General features: G+C 58.4%; 2 protein-coding genes across 6 annotated transcripts; one reads left to right on the top strand and one right to left on the bottom strand.

Moving 5' to 3' along the window:
* Positions 1–1,159: 1,159 nt before the first annotated feature.
* MRRF (mitochondrial ribosome recycling factor) lies at positions 1,160–10,001 on the bottom strand. Of its 5 annotated transcripts, none has more exons than XM_053282634.1 (7): positions 9,782–9,975; positions 8,779–8,997; positions 8,134–8,283; positions 6,827–6,945; positions 5,553–5,644; positions 2,986–3,145; positions 1,160–1,669 (listed from the first exon to the last, which is right to left on the bottom strand). In XM_053282634.1, the coding sequence occupies exons 2-7, from the start codon at positions 8,975–8,977 to the stop codon at positions 1,592–1,594; spliced, it is 798 nt and encodes a 265-aa protein (XP_053138609.1). In that variant the 5' UTR covers positions 8,978–8,997; positions 9,782–9,975; the 3' UTR covers positions 1,160–1,591. The 5 variants fall into 5 exon arrangements, with proteins under 5 accessions (XP_053138609.1, XP_053138607.1, XP_053138606.1 ...); XM_053282632.1 differs by having other exon boundaries at positions 9,637–9,962; XM_053282631.1 differs by lacking the exon at positions 9,782–9,975 and adding an exon at positions 9,556–9,711.
* RBM18 (RNA binding motif protein 18) lies at positions 10,002–18,458 on the top strand. Its single transcript, XM_053282636.1, has 6 exons — positions 10,002–10,200; positions 11,377–11,504; positions 15,867–15,993; positions 16,900–16,986; positions 17,163–17,248; positions 17,832–18,458. The coding sequence occupies exons 1-6, from the start codon at positions 10,195–10,197 to the stop codon at positions 17,989–17,991; spliced, it is 594 nt and encodes a 197-aa protein (XP_053138611.1). The 5' UTR covers positions 10,002–10,194; the 3' UTR covers positions 17,992–18,458.
* The last annotated feature ends 267 nt before the right edge of the window (positions 18,459–18,725 follow it).

The raw sequence follows: 18,725 nt of genomic DNA, 5'->3' as shown, positions 1-18,725 counted from the left end.
ATAACCAGTATTTTGGCCCTTAGATACAAGAAGCTGCCTTCTACTGAGTCAGACCCTGGGTCCATCTAGCTCAGTATTGTCTACACTGACTGGCAGCGGCTTCTCCAGGGTTTCAGGCTCAGGGGTCTCTCCCAGCCCAACCTGGAGCTGCTGCCAGGGAAGGAACCTGGGACCTTCTGCATGCAAAGCAGATGCTCTTCCCCTGAGCGATGGCCCCGTCTCCTAAGGGGAAGATCTTACAGTGCTCACATGTAGTCTCCCATCCAAATGCAAGCCAAAGCAGACCCTGCTTAGCAGAGAGGACAATCCATGCTCACTGCCACAAGGCCAGCACTCCTCGCCTTTTACATTTCTGCCACGGAAACAGTGCCGCCCCCTCTCTCAAAAAGATTAAGTGTCTCTCCCAAGGAGAGCAGAACTTTGCCACCTGAATTGCCCAGAGCCAGAGAATTCGCACCGTGTTATTTTGCACCGTTCTGGGATTTTGTTGCTACATCTACGTCTAGGTTTATGCTGGGCCCACGAAGGCCCAGCCTTGGCTACCTGAAACTGCAGGGGTCACTGGCTTTGGAGATGCTGGCTGACTCGGCCCGAGAAATCACTTGACCCACCTCGGCATTTCGGAGTTCCCCTCACCTTTTCTTTCAGGGTCAAGATCTCCGTTTCATGCCCCTGGCGGCCTGCACCCGAGGCCCCGCACCTCCCCGGCAGAGTCAGCAAGCCAGGCAGATCGGGCAGAGCTGGCAATGCCCAGAGCCCTTCACAGGGCAGAGAGAGACTCCGATACGTGTGTGGGGGGAAGGAGGGGCATTTCTGCAGGGTTGGGGGAAGAGGCTTGCCCCTGGCGGCGGCAAGAGGGTGAGTCTCCACTGGGGTGCTCTTCACAGGGAAACGGTCCCTGCAGCAGCAGCAGCAGCAGCGATGCATTCTGGGACAGAAATGGTGGGCAGCAGCTGCGGCACGAACCAGCAGCACCTAAAGCATCGGCTGCAGAAGCTGCTTTAAAAACGGGGGAAGTGAGAGAGGGCCTGTGCAATCTGGACACCTCCCCCTGCTAAAACTCTTTGCAGCTGTCCCCCACAGAGGGGAGAAACGTCCTCTTGCCACCAAAGCAGCGGTGAAAACGGAGGAGGCCGCGAGCAGGACCAGGGCACAGGAGGAGACCAACCGAGCTTTATTCCAGTCCTTGCCCAGCACAGAGATCACACCACAAAAATAAACTGGAGAGGACGACCAGGTGGGCCGCTGGCTCCAACGGCGGCAGCCGAGGGCCCAGTTCTCCTCTGCCTCTCTTTCTTCGAGCACCGGCGGGGTCGGCCCCCTTCCCAGGAGCTCTGGAGGCTGCCCAGATAACCAGCCTGGCGAGAGCAGAAGCAAACGGCCTCCCCTCTCACTGGCCAGAGCCAGCCGGCTCATCCAGGACCGTGCCTTGATCGAGGGACTCTCTCACTCGCCTACGGTGGGGGCCCAGCACTGTCACAAGGGGGTGCCTGTAGGGAGCTGCGGCCGTCCAGAGGGGCAGGGGAAGGCGGCAGAGAGTCCGCATCGGCCTCCCTGCAGCCAGCCTCGCTCTTCCGCCTGGCGGGTAGGGCTACCCAAGCAGCTCCTTGGTCTTCACCGCCAGCAGCTTTTCCATCTCGGCCGCCGTGTCGTCTGCCATCTGCTGGATCTAGAGCCATGCGAGAAAATTAAAAGTCGGCAACTTTGACTTTACAAACACATCGCCGTCTTACCCCATAAGGCAGGTACGAAATAAATAAAATAAAATAAAATAAAATAAAATTGCATCAAGGTTTCAAATTGGTACCGGAATCGTTATTGCAGAGGCGAGAGAGCATTAAAATCTGAGCTGCCGAGCCTATTGTTTCATGTTCTGGAAGAGGGACATTCTGGAGCTGCAAAACTGCTAGGGGATGGACTTCCGGGAACGGATTCGGGTTCTGCACGGGACGCTTTCCACAACGGAAGCTTTTTTCTTCCCCCACAGTTTTGTGGAGGGGCTCCTCCTGCTAACTGAACAAAAGAGGCACCCTTTCAAAGTGGTGGTTCCCTTTATTGAGCAGGGGGAGAGCAACTGGCCCTCTCCATCCCCAGCACAGCACCCCTCCCCCAGTGGCTGCTGCTGGGGGTCTGTCTTGTGTTTCTTTTTTTAGACTGTGAGCCCTTTGGGGACAGGGGAGCCCTCTTTAATTAATTAATTAAAAGCGGCACACCAATATTTGTCGTGTTCATGTTTCTAGAGATGGCCACAATGGACATCTTTGATGGACGACGTTTGGCCAAGAAGTGGGAGATGGACTCTAGCTGACTGAAGGGAGTAAATGGATCCCTTGTAGTTCAGTGCTGGAATCTGTGTCATCAGGATGCGGCGGTTTTATTTACACAGGGCTCCGTCCCTGAGATTTCGAGTCAAGAGTTCAGAAAAGGCACTTGGTACGATTCTGCGAGAGGACTCGCTTTCCTTGAATGTGCATCATTCTGCGTAAACAGCTGCCTTTCCCTAGATGGGGGTTATTTATTTATTTTTCACACTTATATCCTGCTCTTCCACGGAGGAGTCCAGAGTGACGTACATGGTTATGTTTATCCTCACAACCACCCTGTGAGGTAGGCTAGCCTGAGAGAGAGAGGAGCAACTGGGCAGAGTCACTCAGAGAGTTTGATGGCTGGAGGGAGATTTGAACTTGGGTCTCCCCCAGTGCTAGTCCAACACTCCAACCACTACACCAAGCTGGCTCTCTTGGAGGTTATGATGGGGAAGCCTGTCCCGGTGCATTGCAAGGTGCCCTGGTCCCACGAGAGGGCTGTACCATGTCCCACGAGAGGGCTGTACCATGTCAACCGCAGCACAACTTCCTATAGATTTGGACTGGAGTGCCTGTTGAACGCAACATTCCTTGGCTGCGTAGCTCGAGAGAGCCTCTCTTCGTCCGAGCGATGGAAAAATCTACCCCCACACACCAGGAAAAAACCCCTGACTGGTACCTGTTTCTCTATCAGCCGGATGGTGTCCTCTGACACGGTGCCCTTGGCCTTCTTCGTCCGGTTGATGGCCCCGGCCCTCACCTTCCGCAGGGACTCCTTGGCTTTATGGGTCAGCTGTTTGGCTAGCGTGGCCAGGCTCTCTCTGTGCTCGCGGGTGACTCTGTCCAGCAAGAGGGGAAAGGGAGAAAGATATGTCGGGCAAAGCTCGCTCTCGGGCTCGCAGGGAGAGGCCGAGTACCAACGTTTCCAGCAAGCACACGGAGAAACGCAAACCTGAACAGCGGCAGAAAACAGGGACTCTTGTGAACTCATTAAGACATTAGGAACATAGGAAGCTGCCACCTACGGAGTCAGACCCTTGGTCTATCTGGCTCAGTCTTGTCTTCACAGACTGGCAGCGGCTTCTCCAACGGAGCCTGAAAATGCCACCCCTTTCCACTGGATGCCCAGCCAGTGAGGGCAACGGCACAGCTCCCCAAGACAGAGGGCGAGGACAGAGGGAGGCAGCCATCCTCCGGCTCTGTAGCCGAGGGGGTGGGTGGGGAGGAGAGAGAAGTTGCCAACTCTCTCTGCCTCTCGCCAGGCCTGGGTTCCTCCTCCCCCCCTGCAATTCAAATTGGAGGGCAACCTCGGAGCGCGTGAGCAATCAAGGCGCTCGGCAGCCACCCGGAATCCTCAGCAATTAGGGAGATAATAGCAGCCTCCTTCAGGATGGGGGGGGGGGAGAGAAGGGGGCGCGGGGGGGGGGGGCAGGGAGAAGAGAAAGGGAGAAGAACGCCGGAGGCGGCAGCTCAGCAGCCCAAGACGCTGGGAAGGGTCTGCCTGAGTGAGGCAGGGAAGCGGGCTCCCGCTCATCCCCAACAGAAGGGAAGGGCTTGGGTTCGCCAGCCTGCTCCAGGAGCTGCTGATCTGTGGGACTGCCAGGAGCGGAATCCTGCCTGCCGGGCTCCGGCCCTTTGCGAGAGTCCGAAGAACCCAGGCGAGATTTCTTCCCACTTGGAGGCCAAAATGCTGCGCAGCCGGGCGAAGGCGCTTCTATAAAAGCAAAAGGGAGCTTTCCTTGGGGGCCCAGATCCTTTGTTTCATTTATCGGACGTATTCCTATACCGCCCAGGACTTGCGTCTCTGGGCGGTTTACAGTTAAAATCCTTGAAATATAAAAAGCAGGTGAAACCCAACATTAAAAGTCCTAAAACTACGGGTCTACTTGAAAGCCTGGGCAAACAAATGTGTCTTCAGGGCCTTTTAAAAAGTTGCCAGAGAAGGGGAGGCTCTTCTTTCGACAGGGAGCGCATTCCAAAGCCCAGGGACAGCAATGGAGGAGGCCTGTCTCCCAGTAGCCGCCAGACAAGCCGGTGGCAACCGTAGATGTACCTCCCCAGAAGATCTGAACGGGCGATGGGGCTTGTGGCGAAGAAGACGTCCTCCTAAAAACCCAGCTGTTCAGCAACGCTTTAAGCAACCCCTTTATCAGCTTCTCCAAGATAACGGAGGGCCCCCCTCTTGGTGATGCAAGCGAGGGGCTGCCCATAGCTCAGTGGCGGGAGCATCGGCCCCCTTGCTCACCGAAGGCCCCCGGTTCAGTCCCTGGCAGCATCTCCAGGGAGGGCTGGGAAAGAGACCTCTGGAGCGTGGACGGTGCTGAGCCGGATGGAGTCAGGGTCTGACTCGGGACGGGGCAGATCCTTCCGCTTCCAGCACAGCAGAAAGCGGGTCGCCTTTCCTCGCTGCTCACCTGGGCCCGGCTCTCACAATCATTTGAATCCAGGTTGAACGTAGGTGGCCCACATGAGCGTGATTGTGTGAATGGGAATCGGGCGGGAATCCCAGCTGCACCTTGGGCTATCAAGCATCTTGGCCCAGGTTCACACAGTTGCGCTGCTGTCGGCAACCCACGTGACACCTGGATTTGAACGATAGCGTGGACCCAGCCCTGCTTTTCGGGGGCACGCTGCCTCTAAACACGGAGGCTCGGTTAAGCGACTGTACCTCCTAGCCATGGGCAGGCGTCTCCTTTTAAAAGAAAGGGGCCTTGCTTTGCATGCAGAAGAGCTGAGAGCCAATCCCTGGAAGCATTTCCAGGCAGGGCGGGGAATGACCCCCGGTCTCAAACCCTGGAGAGCGGCTGCTGGTCAGAGTAGACAGCCATGAGTCGAGTGGACCAAGGGTCTGACTCAGTAGGAGGCAGCTGGCGTTCAAGCTCAGTTTTGCCTTTTTTGAACAGCCACTGAGGCGAGCGGCAATCGCCGCACGTTGTCTGTGGGGCTTCGTTGCTGCCTTGAGCTGGGCCAGGACGAGGAAGCTCAACCAGAGGGGCGCTGCTGAGGGTCCCGGCCACCCACTGGCAAATCCCTCCTCCGAGGCCGAGGAAGCAGGACGCGAGGGACGTCCCCCAGGACGTCCTCCGCCTCACAGGCATTTCGAAGCAGTTCCAGTGAGAGCCGTGCCTCTCGACCTGTGGGGCTCCCCTCCCCTCCCAGACTGGCCCCCCAACCCAGGACACGCAGAGGCAGAACTGCCCGGGGCGGCTTGCGGCCGCACCCCCCAGGCACAGCGAGCCGGCTTACTTGGGGACGGGCACCCGAATGATCGAGCCCTCGGCTTCCGGGTTCAGGTTCATCCCGCTCTCTTGGATAGCCTTGATAGCCGCAGCTGAGCTCTGCAGAGCCGAGATCAAAAAAAGGCAGGAGGAATTAGTAAATAATTATTACCAGACGCCCGGGCTCTCCATCAACGGGGAGCAATCCATCTTGACAGAACATGGAAACATTTAGTTCGGTTACCAGCGCGACCAGGAAGTCAGATTGGCGCGGGCCGCTTTGATCAGGCTGAATTGCGAACTGCGCCCCCCCCCCCCTGCGCCACACCGGCCCCTCCCCACTTTTGAGGTATCGGTGGAGGGAAAAGGAAGCCAGCGTCAGAATGAGCCGTTCGGCTTTTTTGCAGGGGGAAGGGACTGTTCTGATGGGTTGAGGCAATGCAGATCAAAACCCCACAGCGAATTCTCTCGAGGGGTGGGGGGCGGAACGCGAGCCTGGACTGTTTTAAGGCGAGGGGGGATGAAAGATTCCGGGAGGGCCCAAGCTGTGGCGTGCCAAAGATCTCACGTGGCAGGAGCTTCAAGGGAAAGAGTTAAACCACTTAACTCATTCCACATTGCAAGGGGCAAGTGTGAAAAGAAGGGAGGGATTAGCACCAGGCCGGCTCTTCCTAGCTGCGGGTTTCCATGCCGCATTCTGCTGCACGGACACTGCGAGGAAAGGAGGGTCCCCCACAGTCGTCCCCCCCCCCCCCCGCCCGGAGGGCAACACAGCTACAGCGTGCCAAGAAATCTTAAAGCGGTGCGGTCCGGCCGCCCAAGCTCTGTGTGGTGAAAAGTGGATCCTGCACCCTGCATCTCCTACACAACCTGACATTTTATTCTGCAACATCCTACCTTCTTGCAGAATTGATTCTGCGCTTCCTAGTCATGGGGAGGAGCCCGTGAAGCGTGCCCCTGAAGCGCCACTAGGCCGGATTCTTAGCTAGCCCCCTGGGGAATTTCCTCGGTTTCATGGAGGGAGGGAAGCAGCTGCCAAGGTCACCCAGTGAGTAAAGGGCAGCGGGGTTTGAAACGGCTGCACTGCCTGGCTCCCACAACTCCCGGCCATTCTGTTGGCTTAACCCAGGGGTTCATAACCTCGGCCCATCATCCTCAGCGAGAATATATTATGGCTGGGGGTGATGGTTGTTGTAGTTCAGCAACATCCGGAGGGCCACCAGTTGGGAATCCCCCTGGCTTAACCCGACGCATACACTGGGAGCCACACTCACCCAAGTCGGTCAGGAACGTTCAACTTACTTCCGGGAAGTTGCTCATGTTGACGACCAGGAGCTGTGGAGACTTCATGGAGATTTGCCCGAGCTGGTTCAGAGGAAACTTCCCCTCCTTGGTCACGACCGTTATGTGATCGAGCGCGCCTTCAAGAAGAAGTGGTAGCATCCTGTCAATGCCTATTTGCATTTGGGTGCTTGTGGACACCAACAGAGCCTGGAACGGTTAAAATTCGATTCTGGGAAGCAGAGGACTCTGCAGGGCTACTGCCTAAGCTAGCCTGAGGGCCAGGAACAGGCAACGACAGGGGCTGCCACACCAGCCCCACCCCTGGGCAAAACCCCCCACGTCTGAGCACAGTTTCTCCCAAGAGAAGACCTTCAATTTGGGAGATTACGTTGGGGGGACTGCCAACTTTTCTACATGACACCTTCCGACTGCCAGCTCCGTAATCACTCATCTTCCCAACCACCCTGCGAGGCAGGACTTGAATCATCATCCAAAATCCACTCTCTCTCTCTCTCTTTTTAAAAGCATCACGGTTGGAAAGTGAAATGATATTGTGCCTTGGAAGTGGATCCTGCTGAAACCGGTGGGGCTGACTTATGGGTAGGCTGCACCCTTGCTAGGATTTCAGCTGGGGGGAGAGCCCGCCCCCCCAGCAATTTCCGAGAGGCTAATTTAGTGACAATTGTGTCCTTCCTGCCCGGCTGCGGCTGGGAGCTCCCTTCTTGGTCACATCTGCAAACGGTTCGCATGGAGGTTTCTGACCCGTCTCACTGGCAGTGGCCATCTGCAGGAAGCTACTAGCAAGAGCGGATCCTTCCTGGTCAGGCTCAGGCCAAAGGAAGCGTTTTGGAAAGAATCTCAAGGGAGATGCCGCTGGGGTGCCCAGCGAGGAACTTCAGACCAGGTTGCAGCAGTTAACCATCTATGGGCGCATAAGAGTCTGAAAGGTCTCCTGGGTCTAAAACGACACTTCCAGGTTGCTCATGTAAAACACTAAAGACCTGAGAAGTAAGACATTCCCCTGAGGGGATGGAGCCGCTCTGGGAAGAGCAGAAGGTCCCAAGTTCCCTCCCTGGCAGCATCTCCAAGATAGAGGACTGAGAGAGACTCCTGCCTGCAACCTGGGAGAAGCCGCTGCCAGTCTGTGAAGACAGTCACGGGAAATGAGGCTGTCCCAGGACATGACAACCTCACTCAGCACATGCCCCGGGACACTTGTTCTTATCCACAGACTCCCAAGTTACAGCTGGGGGTGAAGCCAGCTCTACCTTCTGCAGGGCAAGGAGAGTCTCTCTAGGACCCCACTGCAGAAGCCACCGACTTACCTGGGGAGGTCCGGATGCTCAGGCTTTTGCCGAAATCCTCCTGTAGGCCTTGGAGCACAGAGCGCATCTCCTCCTGGACCTCTTCCAAGTTGACGATGTCCTCCACTAAAGAGGCGTTGAGGTTCACGCGGGCCTGGCTTTTCCCTTTGGCTGCGGGAAGCACACATGAGAGGTTAGCTCCTGCCCGACTCGCCTCCACACAACGCAGAGGTTTTCATCTTGGCCCAACTTCCATCAGGGCTCTCTCAGGGCCTCTCCCCCGCCCAGAGTCGAGCGGTCAGGATCAAGGGCCCTAAATCTTCTCATCCCTGCAAGTCCTGGCTGTTCTTCGTCTTGGGGAGGACAGCTGGTCTTGTAGTAGCAAGCAGGACTTGTCCCCTTAGCTAAGCAGCATCAGCCCTGGTTGCATATGGATGGGAGACTTGACCTGTGAGTACTGGAAGATATTTCCCTTAGGGGATGGGGCCACTCTGGGAAGAGCAGAAGATCCCAAGTTCCCTCCCTGGCAGCATCTCCAAGACAGGGCTGAGAGAGATACCAGCCTGCAACCTGGGAGAAGCCGCTGCCAGTCTGTGAAGACAATACTGAGTTAGATGGACCAGTGGTCTGGCTCAGTATATGGCAGCTTCCTATGTTCTCTCTTACTTTTGGCTTTCTTGGTAGCAAGGTGCCTGGTCTGTAGAGCTTGAGGGAACCCATTTTCCTTGCAGCCCTGCAGAATCGGGGCCCCAAACTTCAGAGGGGCCTGAGGAGGAGGAGGTGGCAGCAGTGACCTGGCAATCCCCAAGGCAGAGTAGCGGAGCAGGACGGGCCCCTGCCGGAGACATCGCAGGGATGCAGCCATGGTGGACTCTCACGAGCAGCCTAGGAAGAAAGGTTTCAGTTAGGGCTGTGGGCTGCAGGAGCCTCCAGGGGTCTCCGGTTTAACGGGCATGCAGGCTCAAGGTCCTGGCGTGCTGGCGTTAAGGGGCTAGCAAGAGCGGGAAGGAAGCAAGGCCTGGCATTGGACTTACTCCGAGTTGAGGAGTCGGGCAACAGCATCTGTGGACCGTGTGTTGTGTGTGTGGACATATGCCGTAACAAGCAGGACACCGGACAAGAACAGGAGAGGGGGGCTGCCTTATCCAGAGTCAGACCCTCGGTCCATCCAGCTCAGGATTGTCTGCACTGACTGGCAGCATTTCCAGGCAGGGTTGGGAGCTGCTGCCGATCAGAGCGGGCAATCGCGCATGGACCAAGGGCCGGCCTCCGTCCCTCCGAGGCAGCATCAAGGGCGGCGCCGGGGCCCTTCTGCATGCCAAGCAGGCGCTCTGCTGCCACTGGGTGGGGGGGGGGGGAGGCCAAGCAGGGGCCAGGGATCCATGCCGACCCCCTCCCCAACCCCGCTTGATCTCGAACGTGGGCGCCCATTCCAGAGCCCACCTCAATCAGGCACCTTTTCCTTTTTCCGGAGGAAGTCAGGGCAGGCGCTAATCCGGTTTAGACACCCCGGTGTAGACGCACCTGATCCGGATCCCGCCTCTCCTCTTCCAGGACCGCGCGCGGGCAGCCCCCGGGGTTCGAGGCCCCGCCCACCAGCGGGGGGGGGGAACGGGACACGCCCACCGCCTCCCAGCCTCTTCATTGGCTGCCTCCAAGCCGCGCCCACCATCCTCCAGCCGGCTCCGCCTTGGGCGAGCCTCCGGCGCCACGCCCACTGCTCACAAGCCCTTCCCATTGGCTGCCCAGGGCCCCGCCCCGCCGGCCGCTCGCGTCTTCTTCTTCTCCCTTGGCTGCCCGGCGGGCTGCTCCTTCCTTCTGTCCTCCGCTCCGCTCCCCCGCCGCGGCCTTTTCCTTCGTCGGCCTGCCGAAGCCGAATCTCCTCCGCTGAGGGGCGGGCGGAAAGGTCGCTTGTCTCGGCGGCGCGCGGGGATGACGTCACTTCGCTCCGCGCCCCTCCCTCCACCGATGCGCGCCCACTAGTGACGTCAGGGCACTCCTGCGTCGCGCTGGGATTGCGTCACAGCGCCCGCCGGAGGAGGAAGGAGCGAGAGAGCGAGTGGGGGGGCGCGCGCGGAGGGGATGCCGGTGAGTCGCGCTCTGCACATGCCCAGGGGGCCCTCCTCCGCTCCTCGCCTCCTCCCCTCTCCCGTCCCTTCCCGGGGTCGGGGGGCGGCTCCGTACTCTGCACATGCCCAGAGGCAGAGCCCCCCGCGAGGAGCTGACTTGGGAGTGTTTGTTCACAATAGCCGCTTCTAAATTTATCCATCACAATTATACGCCGCCTCGCCCCAGCGCAGGGTTTCGTAGGCTTGGACTACCGCTCCCATCATCCCTTCCCCAGCCATGGCCTTTGTGGCAGCGGGTGATGGGAGCGGTAGTCCCGTAACGGCCGGGCTCCCTGCCTTGGGCGCTGGTGGGCGCTTTTATGCAACTTCTTGTTTGCTTTTATGAATTTTTGTAGCTATATTAAAAAACAAGGGCAGCAAATTATGTGTTTCTAGGCGGCCCCTCGGCAGGCTGTGCGATTTCAAGTGATTGTTTTTTCAGCGCTGGGGATGGGTGGGGATTCCTCCCAGCCGAAGGCCATGGGGGCAGGGGACGATGGGCATTGTAGTTGGCCTGTCCAGGGACCCCCAGTGCTGGAGCAAGGAGGCCCTGTCGGTGCCACATTGCCCATTAGGACAGCCCTGCTGGGTCAAGCCCGAGGAGGCCCATCCAGTCCAGCCTGCTGTCTCACGCAGTGGCCCACCAGATGCCCCCGGGAAGCCCATAGGCGATGGGTGAGAGGGGCCTGCCCTCTCTCCTGCCCTTGCTCCCCTGCAATTGGGGTTCTGAGGCTGGAGGTGGCCGCTGTGCTTGGAAGGAGGCTCTGGCCCTCCGGGTTCAGTTCACAGAGCCTCCAGTTCTTGGTGGCCCTCTTCTTCCCCTTTCCCAGTCTCCTTACGGTTACGCCTTGATGCCCCCCCGCACTTTGTCCACGATGCAGCTCTAGGGTTAGGGTTAGGTGGTGTCCACAGGGCTGCCAGGTGGTGTTCTGCCTCTGTGCCACACCTGTGCCACACCTGTGCATTTCACCAGCACCATAAAACGCTCCGGGTTCAGGTGCTGGCTCCGCACCGCCCTGGAGACCCACCTGGGGTGACCAGATGCTGCTGCTCAGTCATCTCGTGGAGCAAAGCACCTCTTCCCCTCTCCCAGCTGGAATCCACACTCGCTTCCCGCCCTGCATCCAACCCCTTTTCCTGGTTCCCTCCCTCTCAGGTGCGGATGGCGGCTGCGGTGCCCCCTACGCAGAGCCTGCGCCTGGAGAACGCCTCCATCTTGTCTGAGGGCTCCCTGCAGGATGGACATCGCCTCTGGATCGGGAACCTTGACCCCAAGATTACAGAGTGAGTGCAGGGCAATCGGGGAGAGGGGAGAGGACTGGTGCCTGAGCCCAGGGTGGGGAAGAGACCTTCAAAAACGCACCGTGACTGCTTTGGGCTGCTCTCTTGAATTTAGGCTCCCTCTCTGTCCTCAGGGTCAGAATGTGTGCTTTCCTGGACTGCCCTCGCCCTTTGCTCCCTGGTGCTGTCACTGCCACCAGACTTCCTTGCTGCCTTTTCTTTCTGACTCATTGAGGGGGATCCCTCCCGTCTCTGTTTTGGTTTCTGAAATCCTCTCCTGTGTATGCCGCCTTTGCGGGTGGGGTTGCAGCCCAGTGGCAGAGCATCTGCTTGCACGGAGAAGGTCCCAGCGTCTCCAGGGAGGGCAGGGAGAGACTCCGGCCTGAAACCTTGGAGAGCTGCTGCCAGTCAGTGCAGACAATCCTGAGCAAGATGGACCAAAGGTCTGACTCAGCAGAAGGCAGCTTCCTAGGTTTCGTTGTTTGGTTCTCATCTGCTCCACTGTCTGCACCCTAGTGGGTCTGCCAGTGGCCCCTGGGGCACCGTGGGCCCAAGGCAGGGAAGGCTCCGAGACAACTGCCTCTAATAACTGCAGCTGTGTGCACGCCCCGGCCCCGTTCCTGGCGGCAGCAAATGTTAAGTGCGTGCATTTGACATTCCCCTGGCCTCCGGATGATTAGCGCGTTTAAATTGCGTGCTAACACGTTTGAGCAGGTTGAAGTGGGGCAATTAAACGCCAAGGGAGGAGAGCTTGATTGAGCGGAGGGAGACGAGATGCACGGGGCCTGGGCGCTGGTGGCCGCCTTTCCCCTTGCCTGCACAAAGCAATCTCCGATGGATGCCTCCCAAGTGGCTGTCCTTGTTGTATTGCCCGGATATTGTGTGGCTCTCAGCTGTGGAAGCAATTTTTGCCCAGCTCCTCGTCTTTCAGCAAGTGCCTCGGCTGTTTTGTTCCAAGTGCCGTTCCTTTCAGCCGGGCCGCGTCCTAATCGCGCCTCTAAGTGGAGTCCGTCATTAATGTAATGCCCTCTTCAGGCGAGTCATTCAGCACAGCGCTTGCTGGCCTCTTCTCAGCTTTGCATTAATTACCATTTTTGCCCCGTGTTTAGACACTGCCAGGGCTTAGCCGGGGTGAGTAATTGCATGACAGCATTCGGCAGGCTGCCTGCCCTGGCCGCTGGGAAGCGTCTGCTGGTGAAGTTTGGGGGTCTTGCAGCCCAAGGAATAACAAAGTGGAAGGAATAAAAGTGCGGGGGGGGCATTGCTCCCCCCCCGCCCACTTGCAGGCTTCCCAGGTGCACCTGGTGGGCCACTGCATGAAGCAGGTTGCTGGACTGGATGGGCCTGGTGCTGCAGGGCTTTTCTTGTGCTAGAGCTATTTGCTTTGGACCCAGGCATTTCGAGTTCTGGGCTCCATCAGACGGAGGCATGCTAGTTTATTGTGGGCAGCTCTGCAAAGCAGGGGAAATCAATCCCTGCTTGGTAGAGAATTGCCCCAGGGCAGAAGAAGCCTTTTGGAGTTCTAGGAACATAAGGAAGTGTCTTCTGGCGAGTCAGGCCCTTGGTCCCTTGTGCTCAGGATCATCCTACACTGACTGGCAGTGGCTCCTCCGGGGTCTCAGGCTCAGGGGTCTCTCCCAGCCCCACCTGGAGATGCCGCTGCTGCCAGGGAGGGATGCTGTCTGGGACTTTCAGCGTGTCAAGCAGGAGTCTCTCCACTGAGCAACGGCCCCATCCCCTCGATCGCATGTAGACTCCCATCCAAATGCAAATCAAGGCAAGCCCTGCTTAACCAAGGAGACCATGCTTGCTACCACAGGACTAGGTCTCCACCTGAATTCTTTTGCCCCAGAACGTGATTCTGACATCTGACCACTGAAAACAGTCCTCTGGGCCTGTTAAAACTGGACACGGTAGAATTCTCCGTGCAGTCCTTTGAATGGTTGCCTCTGAGTTGCGTCCATCTTGGCCTGCCTCCGTTTAACCGTCTGCCAGTTGTCTCTCCTGGCTTCGTGTTCCTACACACCTGCAGCTCCCCTCTTGGAGCGGGCCCCCCGAAACACGCCCCCTTCCTCCGCTCTCTGCGTCTCTCCCCTGGGACATGTCTTGCTCGGCCCGCGGCCCCAGAAGCAGCCACTCGACCAGTCCTCCCAGTGGGGCCAGATTCCCAGCCTTAATGGCTTTTGCATGTGGCTGTCCCATTCCCGGATCTCGGGGACAGCATTGTTCAGAGGAAGCCTTGCCTCGGCCTTTGAATAGCTCGTGGGGTGCCAGGAGGAAGGCTTGGAGGAAATGGAAACGGGACTTGGCTGCTTCTCCGGCGTTTGCCTCGGATGGCAGGAAGTCGGGGCGAGCTCTGGCTGCACTCGCAGCCGGGGCGGGGGGGAGCCTCCTGGGGGTGCCGTGTTCCAGGGACTCCCCGAGATGCTCTAGTCACTTCCAGCAGCCTGGCTTCCACGTTCCTCCGCAGAATGGAGCTGGCCCACGGCTCGGGAGCTGCCTCTGGGCCCCTTGGCTTATTTCTGGTCTTGGGGCTCAGGTCTTGGGAGCAAAACCGGCAAGATTCTCCCACCCGCCGGCAGGAACCGGCCTCCCGAAGGGAGCTGGGAGCTGCTCTTTGCCTCTCTCGGGGTGGGCGGGAAATGGGCTGGGCTCCCCTGCTGGGAATCCGAGGTGTTTGCCGTGGCTTGGCCAGGACTTCCGATTGCTAGTGGTGGTTTTTTCTAAATCCATTCTCTGCCACTGCTGTCCTTGTGCACAAGCGTTTGTCTCCCACCTTTGGTCTTCCTCACCCGTAAAACTCCTTCCTGAGTGAGAGCGAAGAGGAGCGGGGCCTTCTTGGAGGGGGCCACCTGCAGTTGGGACGAGAACGATGCTTTCACCAAAGCAGTTTTGAAAACGTATGCTGAAACTGATCGGAGGCGCCTTTTTAAGAAGTCAGTTGATCGGTTAAAGGCTGTCAGAGCTTGCCCTCTTGCCCAGTGACGGAAGGCCAGAGCCGTGTGGCAAGGAATGTGAGAGAGCCCCAAGCACTGAGGCTGGGGTGCTGGGAATTGGGGGGTCGCTGCTAACTCTGCCCAGGTATGGAAACCCTGCCCTGGCAGAGCCTGGGGGTTAACGTGCTCACTGTCTTGCTCTCTAAATAGAGTGTAATTGAACATATCCCCCCCCGCCGCCGCTCCCCATCTAGTTAAGCTCAACGACTCTGTGTTGCTTCCCAGCTGTGCTCCGTGGAGATGCGGCAGGGAAGGGCTCATCTTGAATTCTGATGGAATCAAGCCAGGCCCTAAAAATAGGCCCTCTAGTGGGGCCTGCCAGAGGAAATCTAGTCGCGGCCCCCTTGGCGAGGCACAGCCCGTTTTCGTTCCAAGTACAGGACGAGCCGCAGTTGTTGAGGCTCGAGGAAAACAAGCAGTGTTTGCCAGCAGGGGAAGATAGCGCAGGGGCCCGGGAGGAGGAGGCTTGTTGTTGAACTCTGAGACAATAGCTAATAAATCTTGATCCCGGCTTTTAGAAATACTTCGCGGAGGCTCTGTAGCCTCTCGTGGAGTCCAGCATCTTCCATGGGACATAGGGAGGGACGGTGTTTGTCTCCTGGGGAACGTCGCCCAGGAAGGACTTCAGAGAGTCTCTAGCACACGAGATGGAGCTCTCCAGAGATTTCAGAGGTGATGGGAACTTCCCCTGAGCTCTCGGCCCTCTCCTCATTGCTCCAATCCCTCTGAGGAAAGGGCGAGGACTCCTCAGCCCTCTGCATCCAACCTGTCCTTGTCCCCTCTTCCAGAAAGAGCCTTGGCCCCCTCACTGCATTATGAAAGGCTCTTTAAGCCCGGGCGGAATTGAACTGGCCCATTCCAGGAATGCGTCTGCAGCCCTCTGGCCTGGAGGACCGCTTCAGTTCCTGGAATTTCCTTGCTTGTCCTGAACTTCAGAGAACTGGCCGCCACCTGGGTTCCCACGGTTTCCGTGAAGCTTTGCCGGGATCCTGTAGAGGTCTCTGGATGGGAGCATTGGGAGGCCAAGGCCAGGACCCTGCCTGTGTGGGCTGCCCCACCGCAAGCAGCGATGTCTCTGTCTTGGGCTCTACCCCACGTTTTGCTCCTGCGTCAAGGGCTCTCATGCGGTTCATCGTCTGGTTGCGGAATTCCGCGTGTCCGTTGGGCACTCAGTTGGCCAGATCTTTAAAGACCCTTGAGCCAAAGCACCGACAAGGTCTGCCTTCCCTTCTTTCTGAGCGGGTCACAGCTGTCTCTGAGTTCAAAGCAGTGCCAGGATCAAAGACCGGAGAGCCCCGTGAGTTGGAACCTTGGCCTTGCCCCGGGCCCAGTCTCCTCTCCCAGCCTCGGTCTCGCCTTCTCCCCCCAGGTACCACCTCCTCAAGCTCCTTCAGAAGTTTGGCAGGGTGAAGCAGTTTGACTTCCTCTTCCACAAGTCAGGCGCGTTGGAGGGACAGCCCAGAGGCTACTGCTTTGTGAACTTCGAAACCAAGCAGGTAGGTGGGTTTGGTGGGTGGGCGTGGTGTCTCTGGCCCTTGGTCCATCCAGCTCAGGACTGTCTACCCTGACTGGCAGTGGCTCCTCCAAGGATTCCAAGCAGGGGGTCTCTCCCCGCCCTTCCTGGAGATGCTGCCGGGGAGGGAACCCGGGATTTCCTGCGTGCCAAGCAGACGCTCTGCCACTGAGGATGGCCCTGTCCCTAAAATGGGTCACGTCTCCAGATTTCTCTCATCAGAGGAAGGAGCAGGGGGATATCGAAAGTTGCCTACGACGGAGTCTGACCCTTGGTCCGTCTGGCTCAGTCTTGTCCATCCTGACTGGCAGCGGCTCTCCCAGGTTGCAGGCAGGCGTCTTTCCTTCCCAGCCCTACCTGGAGATGCTGCCAGGGATTGACGCGGGGACCTTCTGCATGCCAAGCAGAGGCTCTGCCACCGAGCTCCGGCCCCATCCCACCCCCCACATTGTAGCTGGGGGTGATGGCAGTTCTAGCGGAGCAACCGCTGGCTGTGCCAGGTGGGGAACTCTTACCTACCTGGTGCTCACATGGAGCCCCTCCTCCAAACGCAAGCCAAGGAGGGCCCTGCTGCTTTGGAAGCAGCACCCCTTGTGCTCGCGGTGGCGAGGCCCTCTCTCCTCCCTGGAGCTGAGGGGCCCCACTGCACTCTGCACCTCCCGCGGCAGTAGCGGCCCCCGTCTTGTGTGTGTGTGTGTGTGTGTGTGTGTGCGCGCGGGGGGGGGCTTCCGTGCTGCTTTTGAGGATGTTTTTTAAAAAAGAAACAACCAATAAGTGAGCAGCACAACAGCAGGGGCGGCTGGGAGCCTTGCAGATCTCGCCGTGGCTGCAAGCCCTTGTGGGGGGAAAGAAAGGGGCTCCTCTTGATGAAGCTGCGTTTCTTCCGCAGGAAGCGGAGCAAGCCATCCAGTGCCTCAACGGCAAGCTGGCCCTCTCCAAGAAGCTGGTGGTGCGGTGGGCCCACGCCCAGGTCAAGGTGAGCACGGCCTCGTGGCCAGGACAGGCTGGTGCCTGCTCCCACCCTGGGCAGGAGGCAGCCAGGCCACAGGCTCTCGTCACTGGCTGCTCTCCGTGGTGGGCGACATTTCGCTGCCTCCCTGTGAAATAACACCTGCCATTCCGCCCCCCCCCCACTTCTGCTCCCCCTCTCAGAGATACGATCAGAATAAGAATGAGAAGATCCTCCCCATCAGCCTGGAGCCCTCGTCCAGCATGGAGCCCACCCAGTCCAACCTCAGGTAAGGCTCTGGACAAGCATGGAGCGTGGCCAGATGGTGCTGCATGGAGGAGGAGGAGTCGGCGGCAGCCCTTGGAGTGCAGCTGGGCCTCCCTGAGAGAGACCCTGGCAGGAGGAGAGTCCTAGACTGGCCCAAAAGCTCTGTCTCGTCCAGCCTCCTGCGGTGGAAAGCCCTCAATCGAGGGAGGGAGGCAAGAGCTTTCCCCAGTTTTATGTCCCCAGCGGCTGGGACACCAAGGTAGGCCGTCCCTGGGTGAGGAGGTGCCATTCCCAACTACCGTGGCTGATGTCAAGGGCCCAGAAACCGACTGGGACTCCGCGCAGACGCTTGGCAAGGGGCCGTGTGCGCTCTTGCCCACTTGCCAGACGGACAGTGGGCGGCTTCCTGCTCTCTAAGCCCCTGAACAGAAGCCCCCTCCCCTCGGCGTCAGTGCTCACGCTCCGCTTCTGTTGCTAGTGTCCCCTGAGGGCTCGTGGGGTCCGTTTTCTCTGGCCCGCAGTGCATCCTGATATCCATTCAGCCCACCCCACTCGTGAGGTAACCAGCCGAGGCTTGACCCGCGTGCCTTTTGTCCATCCCACAGTGTTAGCGCCAAAATCAAAGCCATTGAAGCCAAGCTGAAGATGATGGCTGAGAACCCAGACACGGAGTTCCCGCCGGTGGCCGCTTACTCGTACTTCAAGCCGCCCGACAAAAAACGGACTGCTCCCTACTCCAGGGCGGCCTGGAAGTCGAAGAGATGATCTCCGCGGCAGGCGGCTCCTTCCTGCAGCATTCCCCCCCGTGTGCTTGCGTGTGTGTGTCTGTGTAGTCAGTCGGGAAGAGCGGAGGACTGGGCCGGGCTGGACTGCTGTGTCTCCCTCGAGTCAGCCCCACCCCGGCCCCTTACACAGCTGTCTCCTCTCCCGCATCACCTGGCTTGCCCACGCACGGGGGCCTCTCCTGAGGGGAGGGAAATGGCAGTGCCACCCCCAAATCTGGGGAGAGCTTTCCGAAACGCAGTAGTAAAAACTAGAAGCATCTTCTTGTGGCTGTGTGGTTCTGTCTCAAAAAGCCTGAGACTGAATGCTGAGCGGTTGGGGTTTAAGCGAGGGGCTTTAAAAACCACACGGTTCAAGTCGTTCTGAGACTTCGTTCAACACACTCGGGCAGGTGTATCAGTACTTTTTTTTAGAAATGGTTGTACAGGAATAAACTTTATTCAGGCTTTCACGGTGTACCTTCTCTCTCATTCAGTTGTGGCTTGGAGGGCGGGGTGGGTTCTTGGGAAAGAGCCCTCGATCACACAAACCTGAAGACTGAGGGAGTCACAAGCTCATATTGATTATTTTAATGAAAGGCGGTATATAAATCTAACAATAAATATCCTCCGTCTGCGTCCCATGAATGCTTGGCGTCCCCCCGGGAAACTCGCATAAAAGAGGATGGGTGCAACCCCTAAGGGCGTCCCCCCGGGAAACACCCATTAAAGCGGATG

Source organism: Hemicordylus capensis, chromosome 17 (genome assembly GCF_027244095.1).
Source record: "Hemicordylus capensis ecotype Gifberg chromosome 17, rHemCap1.1.pri, whole genome shotgun sequence".
Classification (NCBI taxonomy): Eukaryota; Metazoa; Chordata; class Lepidosauria; order Squamata; family Cordylidae; genus Hemicordylus; species Hemicordylus capensis.
The sequence above is the reverse complement of the archived record's forward strand: the minus strand, read 5'-3'. Positions and strand labels throughout refer to the sequence as shown.